The 13,565-nt window shown below is 40.8% G+C and overlaps 1 protein-coding gene across 3 annotated transcripts in view; it reads left to right on the top strand.

The window, feature by feature from the left end:
* Window positions 1–730: 730 nt before the first annotated feature.
* Window positions 731–13,565, top strand: part of LOC147242871 (rho-associated protein kinase 2-like) — a 35,892-nt gene continuing 23,057 nt past the window's right edge. The window contains exons 1-7 of one of the 3 annotated variants that reach the window (XM_086188871.1): window positions 731–1,167; window positions 5,459–5,540; window positions 6,154–6,254; window positions 8,166–8,303; window positions 10,605–10,865; window positions 11,449–11,593; window positions 11,802–11,940. In XM_086188871.1, coding sequence (XP_086044997.1) covers window positions 1,072–1,167; window positions 5,459–5,540; window positions 6,154–6,254; window positions 8,166–8,303; window positions 10,605–10,865; window positions 11,449–11,593; window positions 11,802–11,940 — 962 coding nt within the window. In that variant the 5' untranslated portion in view covers window positions 731–1,071. The remainder of the gene's footprint in view (window positions 1,168–5,458; window positions 5,541–6,153; window positions 6,255–8,165; window positions 8,304–10,604; window positions 10,866–11,448; window positions 11,594–11,801; window positions 11,941–13,565) is intronic. The other 2 variants (XM_086188869.1, XM_086188870.1) reach the window with 2 other exon arrangements.

Below are 13,565 nucleotides of genomic sequence, written 5' to 3'. Positions count from 1 at the left end.
TGCAGCCAAGGTGTATTGCTGCCCTCCACTGGTCACTGGCTGCTCTCATTTAACAAGAGGATGCATTAATTAGAAAAAATCTGTTTCTTTGACAAAACTGAATAATACAGTTACTGAAACGAGCTCCATCATTAATTAGCCCATAAAATGTCTTCTTTCTTTTAAAAAGAAATAGTCCAACCCTGACATGAGTCTCCCTTTGTCTTCCACACTGTATGTTCATAATGTTGCATAGTATACCATAATTTTTTATCAATATTTCAATAACACATCCCACACATTATTAACCTAATCCAGCTTTCTTAGATAAGCCAGAGTCCGACTTTCATTTATTGTGCTCTTGTTTTGTATTCTTTCATATTATACAGCGTCATTTGAATGTAAATATATTTGCAATACAATGCCATTATCACATATATGAAAAAAAAATATCTTCTGTATGGATTTAAAAAATAGAAGATACTCAAATCAATTGCCAAGGAGAATGGGCGACATTTCGAATTTGTCTGAACCTTCAAAATGTTTTTCTATTTAAAAGAAAAGCCTGATTCTGCCTTTAAGTTTCTTTTTTCCCCATATTTCATTCTTAATATTACAAGCAGCAGTCATTTGATATACCTTTATAATCAAATTCTCAAATTATGTTGCTATCGTAAAGTAACCGTAGAGTGAGTTTTAGTTTGACAGTCATGACCGGAAGTTACAGTTTTGTCGCGTCTGCACTGACAGCGGTCCGTCTCACAGGTTGACACGCTCCCTCTGCGGTGCCAGCAGAGTTTGTAGTTTCCACCTGGTAGCAGGCAGGCGCACCTGAATGTGACGTGCGCCTTCGACCCCCCCACAAAAAAGAAAAAAAAAATCCGACTGGAATTGACTTTCATTTGGAGACCAAATGAAACGAGAGAGAGAAAGAGTCATCGAACTTTGACAGTGGATAAATAATTAATCTGACGAGCTGACATGAGGAGCCGAGCCAAACAGTAGCCTGGAGTCCAGAGACCACCACCGGGCCTCCATGTGTTTTTGTAGTTTTTAATAATAAAATTCTGGAAGTGGATACAGACTGCGATCATGCTGGGAGCGGAGAGCAGAGTGGAGAGCCGGCTGAAGAAGCTGGAGACTCTGCTGAGCAATCCACAGTCGGCGTTGAATCTGGAAACACTGCTGGTGAGTTTACCCTCAAGGGTCTAATAGTGTGTGTGTGTGTGTGTGGGGGGGGGGGGGTCTGATGTTGATAAGAGTCTCACCAGCCACACGTATAAGCCACTAAAGTAAAAGGATAAGTAAAACTAAAGATTAAGCCTAACTTTTTTTTTTTTTTTTAACTTTTACTGAACCCACGTGAACCGACTGGAACCTCAGTGATTTGACGCGATCAGGAGGCGATCCATTCATCCTGTCTTATCGCTCCATCATTGTTTTGTCTCTTGTTGTGTCCCCTGTTCTTGACATGTCCTCTTTCTGACCCGCACTAAGAATGTATTCAGCCAACATTGACAATACTCCTCTAAGCCTCTACTCACAACACCAAAGGACTTTTTTTTTTCCTTCCACTGTAGTCGTGCAGCAGTACCTGCCCAGGTTGAGGAAGTACCTGGATTAACGTGTACATATACATGGTCTACTCGAAAAATAATCCCAGTGTTAAAGATGTTAAAATTGCGAGTTTGATTTAATGATGCTCAGGGGAGATTTAGAGCAAACACACACACACACACAAACCCCACCCAAGAATATAATCATTGCAGCCGTGTTTATTTTGATGAGTCATGGCATAAAGCTGGGAATGATATAGAAGAACGTAATCGTCATGTACAGTTTTATCAGTCTGCTTCCAAGCAGCTCTGAAACAACAATGATCAGCATGCTGCTTAATGCAGGAGGCCTGTACACAGGAAGCTGAAGTCACTTCCTGGAATTGAGATGGCGATAACCCGCCATGACCTCACATCGCCACTTCCTGTTTGTCTGTGTACAGACAAATAAGATGATTACTGTGGAACAAAAGCGTTGAAGATGTTGACATTTATTCCATCAAGTATTACAGTAATTTTACACTTAAAAAAAAAATCCATGTAATTCTCAGGCTGTGGGACGATCACCAGGCGCCGCAGTTAGAGCGCATGTTATGCCGCTGTGCTGCAAGAATGACTTCATTGCGCGCTAAATTGATCAGTAACCTATTTTTCAAGTAATAAATTAGTCTTTCAAGCTGGAAAATGAAGGACCTCATGATTGAAATTTCTTTGGACGCTGGAATAATTTAACGTAGATAATTTCATCATACACGAACTAAGAAGCTAGCGGTAGCTTTTCTGAGCTATTTTACAACGGCTCAAAACAAGAATCCTATTTTACAGAATGATGTTGACGGGAAATATCAGAGATTAACGCCGAACAAAAAGAACCACGACTGTGCGGTATTCTTTTCAGGTGTGAGGCGCCGCCTGCAGAAACGTTTCATCGGTGGGTTTGTTGCGTCGTCACAGATTTGCACGCGCCATTCGACTTCGGGCAGGACGTCTACGTTCCTCTGTGACATGTCACGTGACAAGACCTGTCACGATGACGCAGTTTGGAAGACATTGTTTGGAAATGATTTTGTCTTCATTTGAAGACGCCGATGCAGCAGCATGATAACGCGTGTAAACTCTTTTATGGTGACGAATATTCAGAGCCCGACATTACAATGTGAAAAAGTATAAAATGAAGAAGTAAAAAAATAAATAAATAAAAGGTAGGTGATGTTCTTCTGTGAGCGAATGCACACATAACCAAGGTATGTATATTGAGGTCAGCAAAGTAATTGAGTTCATATCTATTTATTGCAACATAAGCCCACTCAATGTAAAAGGGCTTTACTAGCTGGTTATAGGATATCACGCGTTCACAGAAATGAAAATGTTCAGGTTTCTTTTTGATTATTATTGTCAGAAAGTGGTTATGTACTTGTAGAATGGAGGTAGTTAGCATGGAAGGATGTGAGTCAGATGAAGTACTGCATAAGGAAATACACAGAGGAATGCAGACCTGGTTTGTATACAGGGAAGCACCTGTCCTCTATACCTCCGTGTGTGTGTGTGTGTGTGTGTGTGTGTGTGTGTGTGTGTGTGTGTGTGTGTGTGTGTGTGTGTGTGTGTGTGTGTGTGTGAGAGAGAACTCATTTTACTTTTCTGAGGAGTGAGGCCACCCCATTGTTGCTGCTGCTTCTTGTGTTGGTATCAGCTCAGGAGGGAGGCGGACACACAACCAAGCCCCCGCTACAAGATCATGTTCAGATTTGTCCAGATTCCACAAGTGAATATCAAACAAGTTTCTCTGACTGGTCGGAGACTCTTTCAGGGATCAAGATTTCGAGCCCAAAACCTGATGGACACAAGACAATGAAAGCTCTTGTTGCATGAGACTTTGTGGGTTTGTTTTTCCGCTTATAAACCTGTTAAACAACTGCTCAGTAGCAGTGAGAAACACTTCAGCAGATTGGGTGTTTCAGGAGATTTGACTTGTGGAAGCTGGCTACAGGTACACGTTTCCACACGTTACAAGTACTTCATTTGAATATGCTGAATATAGGATGTGATTACATCTATTGTTACTTCCTCATGCCTCACAGAAAACACACTCTATCCCAGTAACTGTTGTCGGTACACACACTCACACACACTCATGCGGTGTAAAGTGACTCCAGATCCTCGAGCACTCCGCTCCAGTCCAAACCTATTTGCTGTTCGTCCCACAATAGCCTCAGAGCCTCACTTCTATTTCCACTCGTCTGCCGTGGGGGGAGATCTCTCCTCACCGTTGCTATTTAAAGATAGAGAATTGTTCCAGAAGCCCCCTGCCCACCCGCTCACACATCCCTGAATAAACAGACACCGCCATGGCTGAACACACACACAGAATGAAGATGACTCTAGTTTTTGGGGTTTTTTTTGGGGGGGGGGGGGGTGTCAGAGGGTCATCCACCCCACCCGCTCTGTATTCGATCATATGTGTATATGTGTGTATTTATGAGTGTATTTTTATTTTAAATATGTTTTTTTACTTTACTTTGCGGGGCTGCACGGTGGTGCAGTGGTCAGCACTGTGGCCTCACAGCAAGAAGGTTCCGGGTTCGAGTCCCGGCTCCAGCACGGGATCTTTCTGTGTGGAGTCTCCATGTTCTCCCTGTTCCTGTGTGGGTTCTCTCCGGGTACTCCGGCTTCCTCCCACAGTCCAAAGACATCAAGAGAGGACGAGGCTGATTGATACTCTAAATTGACTGTAGGTGTGACTGTGAGTGTGAATGGTTGTTCGTCTCTCTATGTTGGCCCTGCGATGGACTGGCGACCTGTCCAGGGTGAACCCCGCCTCTCGCCCGTTGACGCTGGGATAGGCTCCAGCCCCCCCGCGACCCTTAATGTGTAGGAATAAGCGGAAGATGACGACTTTACTTTGCTCTACTTTCATATCTATTTTACGCCAGAAAACAGAGCCTACAGAGACTAAATTTCGCTCCCAAGTACACTGGATGTGGAAATGACGACAAAGTGTCTTGAACCGGCCCACGTTTGAATCACAGGGACGTTTAGCTTCTACCTGAAACCCGGCACCGCTGATTTAAGCTCCGATGACCCCTCCGAGGCCGCAGTGTTCACTCACATGCTCCGGCTGTCTCACTGTGCGGAGCTAGCTACAGGGAGGGGTCCTGTGAGTTTGGGCGGGGGGTGGGGGCTGTAACAGCATCACGTGACTAGTCATTGTTGATACACGACTAACCCTCATCTCCACTATCTTGTCACTGCTTTGATGCCCAGTCTTAGTTTGAAAGCCCCTTTGTTCCTTTTAGGACACAAAAGGTCCAAAATCTCTGCTTCCCCTTTATCATATATGTTGAAATTAGGTTTTCCAGATCCAGAACATGATCCGTTCCATCTCCAGATCTTGTCCTACTTTATACACTCTAATTAAATGCATCGCCTCAATTAATTCATCAAATCCCACTTGTGATTTTATCAACCAGATCAAGGATCCAGAATGTGATCAAGGTGGTTTTTCGGAAGTCGAGACGTTCGTCTGTCACTACTCCGCTTGGAATTTGATTGAACTTTGTCAATGAGTTGTAGAAAAAAAAATTGACGCTACATGCAAGCAAGGACCCAGAACAGGATCCAGGTTCTACATTTTGATCCAGGTCGCCTCCAAAAGTTAGTCATTTGTTCCCTGAACAGCAACATGGCGGAACTTTTTTGCCAAATTCTCCGTCATCCATGTCATGGTTCTTATCCAGAGATCTGAGAGAAGCTGGATACTCATCAGAGAGGCTTCCTCAGTCCATTAAGCCTGGATTGAATCAGTCAATCAATCCATCCATCCATCAATCAATCAATCAATCCTCTGTGGTTACGCTAACTGATCCAGTCAAAGCAGCATTCACACTGTGTCGATGTGACGATTTCTTGCCTCTTTTCTCTTGCAGGATTCCGTGAATGCTCTGGCTCATGATCTGAACTATCCTGCCCTGCGGAAAAACAAAAACATTGAGACTTTTCTGAACAGATGTAAGAGCTACTTTATATTTGTTTGATGATGCTAAAAAAAATAAATGAACACCAAAAAAAAAAAAACAGCGGCTACCAGGAAGTGTGTATTAACTGCGCTATGGATCACATGCAGGATGTGTAGCAATACACCGTATAGTTGTCTGTTCTAAAGGTCACAGATGAGATAAGGAATGCATCAGTAAACGTCTCTGTTGTATTTCGGTGAAAGTTTAATTCCTATCTGCACCGGATACATCGCAAAGTCAAAATGACCCTAAATGTTAGAATGGCGGTTAAATGGGATGTTTTTTCAGTCTTATTTGACTCAGCTGAAGCTAAATTTCTAAAAAAAAAAACAAAACAAAAAAAAAAGCTAAAACTTTTTAGGAATTAGAGATTTCAGATAATTGAATGTAAAAGTGCACTTGCTGACAGGATGTCAAATTTATTAAAATGGCCGTAGATCACAAATGACAGCAGGTTTTTAAAAATAATAATAATTTTTTAACTAACAACTGTACCAGATCCAAATGTGAACAAACAAACCCTCAGCTTTCTACTCAAATAATTGGAGCGTGACCTTTGTGTTGCTGTGGTAACTGAGGTGTCTGTCTTTCTGTCTGTTTGGCAGATGAGAGGGCAGTGAGCCAGCTGAGAGAACTGCAGGTCAAACTTGAAGACTTTGAAAAAGTGAAGTTGATCGGGAGAGGAGCCTTCGGGGAAGTGCAGCTGGTGAGGTCATCCTTCCTTTCCACCCTCAGTAAACAAACAGAGCGGTGTGACCTGAAACCTCAGCAGCACCTCAACAGTTACATTTAATATGTGTGACGTTTACACTACCATTTTCTACCTTAACGTCACAAAGTGTCATTTTAATCTACTATATAAACAGGACACTGGTATAGAATCATTAAAGTTATTTAAATCCCTCTTAAATCAGCAAAACGGGTTCGGCTGGGCTTCCTGGGGCGCCGCCGCTGAGCCCGTGTTTTGTCTGTCTGGGGTTTCACTTGTTTCTTAAGGACAAATCTTTAATTTGATGTAGGAGACGCTCGTTAGAGGTCCACCGCAACATGAGCTTGATCACAAAATCAATGTAGCACCTTTATTAAGTCCTAAGCTACAGATACAAACAACTTTTTTATGTATAATGGGACCTTGTCATGTGTTTTTTTTCTGTTCTTAACAGCAGTTTGTCTGGGTTTTTTTTGTTGTTGTTGTCTTACATTTTTGGTGAACAGAAGAGAGATTTCAAGTATTTATCTAGTCTCTTAAGCCTTTGGGACTTTCACAAGATTTGTGGCTTGCTGAAAACTTTCTGGCGGAGAGGCTTTTAGGCAAACTTCTCCCTTGTGCTGTAGATGCTCAGTCAGCAGTCCTAAATCACCCACAATCCTCTGCACACCTAATCTTCGAGTTAACGGTGCGTGAAGGTGAAGCGAGAGCGGAGCAACAGTTCAGGAGATCGTGGGCTGTCAGTCTTCTCTTGGCGAGCTGTTTGGTCATTTATTACGACTCTTGTGTCTTCAGAACATCTTGATTTAATTTCTTTTATAATACAGTTTAGTGTCGGAGATGATATTTGTCACTTGCATGTCAGTTTACCTGAAGGTGAAAGTCATGTTTTTAAATGGACGTCCATGCTTGTGAGGGCAGACGTCATGGATCTCCGTATCTAGATTTTATACAGGGTTTTCATAGTTTTCCTATTTTTAGTATATAGGAATAATGAAGTTCATTGTTTTTGTTATCCTAAAGCAAGTGGAAAAATACAAATGAAAGCTATATTTGGTAGAAGTGCAAGTGAAAATACACCACCTCAAAGGTGGAAAGGGAAAAGTCAGATTTAATGACTAAATGTTAATAAATGAAAAGGACTTGGAAGCAGAGGAAGAATATCTGCAGTTCAGTAAAAGCAAAGTTTCCTAGTCAATGTTGTTCAAGTGACTCTAAAAGTAAATATCATCACTTTTTTTAATGTAGAAACTTGGGGGGACTTTTGTGAATGAATAGTATTTTGTGATGCACAAATATGAGGAAAATGTAGTGAAGCCAAAGAAGATTTCTTCTTCTTTAAGGCATCAAGATATTTAGTAATTATGTGTATTTTGACTGATTTCTCCACTGCTAATGATTTTGAAGACATTAGCGCGGGGGGGGGGGGGGGCTCTTTTTAATGACGTACAACCCCACAGTCTGTATTCAAATATACTTTCCGTAAAGTCTCAGAAGGATTTTTGCCTTGGAAAACCCTCAGACAGAAGAGGGATCCTCCCAATTGTTTTCTGCAGGTAGAAGTTTCAGTTTCTTGTGGTGGAAACGTGTCTGGACAGGCGGAGTGTGGGAGAGAAGTCACTAGTGCTGAGTGGGAAGGTTTTGTGTGTGTGTGTGTGTGTGTGTGTGTGTGTGTGTGGGAGGTTGGGGGGTTAGTGTGTCTGTGCTTGAGATCTTGTATAAGCTTGTCTCTGTATGGGTGTGTGCCTTTAATTACGGGTTCCCCCTCACTGTCTCTCCTTCTCTCTCTCTCTGCTGTTATCTTGGTCATAGTGACATTCTTACAGTCATATTGTCCTTGTACAGTTTATCACTGTTCACACGCCTCCTGAATCTCCTCCTCCTCCTCCTCCTCTTCTTCTGCTGTAGGTCCGTCACAAGGCCTCGAAGAATGTTTACGCCATGAAGCAGCTGAACAAGTTCGAGATGATCAAACGGTCCGACTCTGCCTTCTTCTGGGAGGAGAGACACATCATGGCTTTCTCCAACAGCCCCTGGGTGGTCCAGGTGGGCTCAGGTTCACTACTCACAGGACTGAACATTGAAATCTAAAAGCACACGGCCCATTCTGAAATGTAAATCAAGATGTTCTCGACAGAAGGAACCCATCAAAATGATAACATTTGAACTTAAAATACTGAGATAATTTGACCTGTTAAGTTTAATATAATAAGCAAACACACATGTAATAATTAAAAGTGCAATGAACAAATTTAAAGTCCCATTTACACCATTTATAAGCCTTAAACAAGCATTTTATTTCTCGTCAACAAAGCAATATACTGTCTCTCCGATGGGCCTCCACTACAGAGTTAATCACAGTGGCAATAATATAGAATGTCTGCATAGCAAGCTTTAATAGTTGACTAACACTGAATAACTGTCATAACTTAAAAGTGTGCAGTATAGAAGTATGTTTTCATTGGGGTTTAATCACCTTAAAATTACAAAAAACAAAGTCGAACCATAAAAAAACACCACCAACTAAAGGTCTAATTTGCACATGTGAGGTTTGTTTTTTTTTTTAGTTATACAAGGAAAGGAAAGTTATATAAGGGTGGTGTGTATGTATGCAACACACACACACACACAGGCACTAGCAACCATAAACCATTTTCTTCTCAGGTTCAGGGTGTCTACATTTTTGTTATTTTTTTCTTCCCCTTAACATGCAAAACAAAACTGTGACCCATAAACCACAATACAAGCTGAAGTGTGGACTTGCTGAACCGTTGCATTTCTACAAAACCTTAACAGAAATAAAAATCGTGTTTTCTTTTTTTTCTTTTAGAATGAGCCCTTTATATCTACAGATAGGGGGCCATGTTGTTCTGCCATGTCTTTACTGAGCAGAAGCCCAGAACAGGCAAACCAAACACTGAGGGCTTTAGCTTTTGTTTAGTGGCCACCCCGGTTTGTCTCCTGCATTCTTGCCTAATCATTGCTATCCTCACTGCTAGTTGCTACTGCCATAGTGAACACAGGTGTTCGCAGTATTGCTAATTAAGATCAGCTGACACGCTCCATACCCTGGCTCTAGTTCACCTGAATGGAACGGACCCTGAATTAGCATCATGAGTATCACCTGTGTTGCTTGCTGAGAAATAGTATGAGAACAACTAAACATGTAAAATGTATTTGATATTTTTAAAGGTTAGAAGTTCACAACTAAGTATCGGACATCTTAGGACAAATTTAGTTCAAGTAGTCATTTGTTTTTGGGGTTTTTTTGCAGGGGATGCTAGCAGCTAATAGAAGCTAGTTCAGTTAATAATTTTGAATAATTTCGACGATAATGATCACTCTCCTGAATTATCCTCCATAAATATATCAGAAATTGATAGACGGTGTTGACATGTCAAGGTTGTGGCAAAGAAATATGAGCATTAAGTTTTTTGAAATATTTTAACACTATTAAACTTAACTTAACCGGAGCCTGTCTGACATTGATGCACTTTGCAGAGGTGCTGCTCGGTGGCAAGGGGTCCTTCAAAGTGACGGCTGCCTCTTATATTGCCTCTTTTTATTACTTTTTTATGAATGTGATGACAAAGGGACACAACTTTGAAACATAATGAAAAATAACCTTGCTCTGGTGTGATGAAGTGTTGCTTCTGATGGAAAAAAAAAAATCCCTTTTAAACCCTGTAGACTAATAAATTGCTGATAAATTTGATTGAATAACAATTAAATTAAATCAAAGGCAATACCTGGGTCAAGTATTGTACATCCCTCAAAACATCTACCATTCAAAATATATTCATTTTTCAACCTTATTCCCATTCCCTTTTCATTTTTATTTTACTCGGTTTCAATAAGGCAAATAGAATACATACATACATAACATGCCCAGCAATACCATGAAAAAATATCATCTTACAGAAAAATAGATGGATAAATAAAAAGGACAAAGAAAAAACACAGGATTAGAGAAAGAGTTCATGTCATAAACTTTCACACGCAGAGTGTATTTAAATCTTTACGTTGTCCCATTCTTCAGGAAAATCTTTTTTTTTTTTTGTCTTGTTAAGTTTTGCTACTTTTTCTTGGGCTGTTTTTGTAAAGGAAATTGGCTTCACACTCAAAATTCAAACTTGATTAAGCTTTGACAAGAAAGACTACCTAAAAGAATGATGTATTTATCATCTGGTATAAACTAAAAAAAAAAGAAAAAAGTTTAGGGCCGTTAGCCAGTTCTGAATATCATGCGCACAACTTTCTACATATGGACAATAGGGAAAAAAAAGTAGCTGGTCAGTTCTTTTGTCCCGTGTTGAAAGGATCGTGTCTGCGTTTATCATCTTTTAGCTGTGCTGCGCTTTCCAAGACGAGCGCCACCTCTACATGGTGATGGAGTTCATGCCAGGAGGAGACCTGGTCACGCTCATCATGAACTACGACCTCCCTGAGAAGTGGGCTCGCTTCTACACGGCTGAAGTAGTTCTGGCGCTGGACGCCATCCACTCCATGGGCTTCATCCACCGTGACGTCAAGCCTGATAACATGCTGCTGGACCAGCGGGGACACCTCAAGCTGGCAGACTTCGGCACATGCATGAAGATGGACTCGGTAAGTTAGAGGATCCGTGCAGAGCTACAGTGGATGAGTGACTGACTTCTCATCTCCGCTTCCTCCTCCTCTGAGCGCTAGTGCACCACCAAGTGTTCAAAGTGTAAAGAGAAGCTTTGAGAATGTGCTGAAATGCCAGAGATGTTATTGTGCTAAACGGCTAATCTAGGGTAGAGCATCGGTCCCGCCTTGGCTGTGGTTCAGGAAATGTTTTTCCACCTTTTGTTTCTCACCACAGCAATTTCAAAATAACTGGTTCACAAGTGGCTCCACACATTTAGCTCAGTCTAACAGCAGACGGGGTGTTACAGATTTTCTTACTTGTAACCAATGAACATGTTTAAAACAGGCTCGAGGACTCCGCTCTGACTGGTACTTAAATAAATGACATTTTCTTTTTATCGTTCTATCAGGACATTCAAGTTTGGTACATTTGAAGCAAAACAAATAGAAAGCAATGAAATTAATGTTCCATACATTCTTTTATTTATTTATTTATTTTTTACATGTAAAGCATGTTAGACGAGGTGTAAACCCTGCATTTGATTCTCTTGTGTTTTATATTCCATGCTTGTGTCTGAAGTCAGGCATGGTGCACTGTGACACAGCTGTGGGCACGCCGGACTACATCTCCCCTGAGGTGCTCCAGTCTCAGGGTGGTGATGGCTACTATGGCCGCGAGTGTGACTGGTGGTCCGTAGGAGTCTTTATATACGAGCAGTTCGTAGGTGAGCAACCTCATGTACTTTCCCATTATTGAATGGGATGTCAACATCCTGTCTCGGAGGCTTGAATAAAGTTGAGCTATTGTTTTAATCATACGCGGCGTCGGCCAAATGACACATCGTGTTCCTCTTAGCGCTGATTTGTAGTTCAAATCTCAACCATTTCCTCTTTAAATCAGTCAGTGATTGAAGATTATGACTTATTCCACAGGGGAAACTCCGTTCTATGCCGAATCCTTGGTGGGAACGTACGGGAAGATCATGAACCACAAGAACTCCCTCGTCTTCCCAGATGATGTTGAGATGTCTCAGGATGCCAAAGATCTCATCTGTGCCTTTTTGACAGACAGGTTTGTACATTCGAAGAAGAGTTTGATACCGTACAAAAGCCCACAAAGGTATAGGGGCTGTGTTCGGCATTTTTTGTTCGTTTGTTTATTTGCATCCATTTAACATCTTACAAGTGGGTTCTTGTGTTAAAACCCTCACTGCAACTCAATGCTTTTATCCATTAAAAAGGAAAAAGAGAAATAGAAACAAGATTAATTACTATTAATCAATTATAGAAAGAATAAAACACAATAATCGTATGCAGTTAATCACACTGTTGCACCTTTTCCCCATGTGTGGATTAAGTTTTTTGAACGTATGCGTTGGTTTCTTCTGATTTACCAAAATCTGCATGAACTGAAAGATATGAAGTGCTTGTCGTTTCTAAAATTGATACATTCAAATCATTTTTTTAAAGTAAGTTGCAAATCATGTAATTAATTAGATAGCGTTAAACAAGTTAAAAAAAAACAAACAATTGAAATAGAAAGATGCTTTAAAAGAAAAAAAATAATGGAAGGACGGCAAGGATTTGAATCAATCAACCAAAGATTATTGATCTTTTTGAAAGTTTTTTTCTCTTTTTCACAGAGCAGTTTTAAGGAAGTTTGAGTTGTTTGAATTCAAACTAGAGGATATAAAAAGAAACGTCTGACTTTATTCTCAGTATTATCAGGCCTGTTAAACAACCAAAAACCTACCATTTCTTAGTTCATGTCAAAAAATACAAATCATTTACATTGAACGATAACAAAGGCTTGAAAAAAGGGGGGAAAGTGCATTTCTTTGGTATTGTTTTCAGTCATATATTTGATACGCCAGTGCTTCTGGTAGGAGGACGGTGTACGCGGAGTGATGATAAACTACTGTCATTCATAAAATGGCCCATTGCTGGTTTTAGTCATTTCACATGATTGTTTACAGCAACAAAAACACAGGGTATCGTTTATTTATCCTTAAATAGAATTGTAAGAGATTGTCTCTTTAATTAGTTCATTCAACAGCCGTGATGTTTTATTGTTTCTAGTAAAGTGGTGCGCTTAGGCTGGGCGGCTGCACTACAGATGGAGCAAAGACAGGAGATAGATGTGAATAAATAAAAGACATACTCATATTGATATCTGTACCTTTTGTATTTATTTATATATTTATTTGTCTTGTGGTGTGATTTATTTGACAGTCAACCTGAGTTATGCAGATTCAAGCCGCATTTGCATCAGTAGCGGTGATTTGTCCTTTTCTATAATGGAATATTATTGATATTAAAGTTAAAGGTTGTATAAATACTTGGGTGTGTCATATACTTGGTCAGAAGTAAGAGACCGCTTCCTATTTACATAAGAAGGCCCCCCCCCCCACCACCACCCCCCCACTCGTGAGCGCTCAAACACTGGCCCTTTCTGCTTCAGTACAGAGCAGCCTTTCATTTTTTCCTCTCCAAGTTTATTTACCTTCTCAGTCACTATTCTGTCACCGCAGACAGAAGCTCACACGTGAAAGACTGGGCAGCGCACACACACACACACACACTCACACCACCACCACCACCACACACTCAGTGGGAACACTGACCAATACGTCCATCAACTCACATGCTCTCTCACGCCATCCTGTTGTGCTTTGCAAAAAAAAAAAGTAAGCATCC

The sequence above is a fragment of the Aulostomus chinensis genome, chromosome 20, assembly GCF_037954235.1.
Source record: "Aulostomus chinensis isolate RoL2024-O1b breed Wild chromosome 20, RoL_Achi_v1.0, whole genome shotgun sequence".
NCBI classification, from domain to species: Eukaryota; Metazoa; Chordata; class Actinopteri; order Syngnathiformes; family Aulostomidae; genus Aulostomus; species Aulostomus chinensis.
The sequence above is the reverse complement of the archived record's forward strand: the minus strand, read 5'-3'. Positions and strand labels throughout refer to the sequence as shown.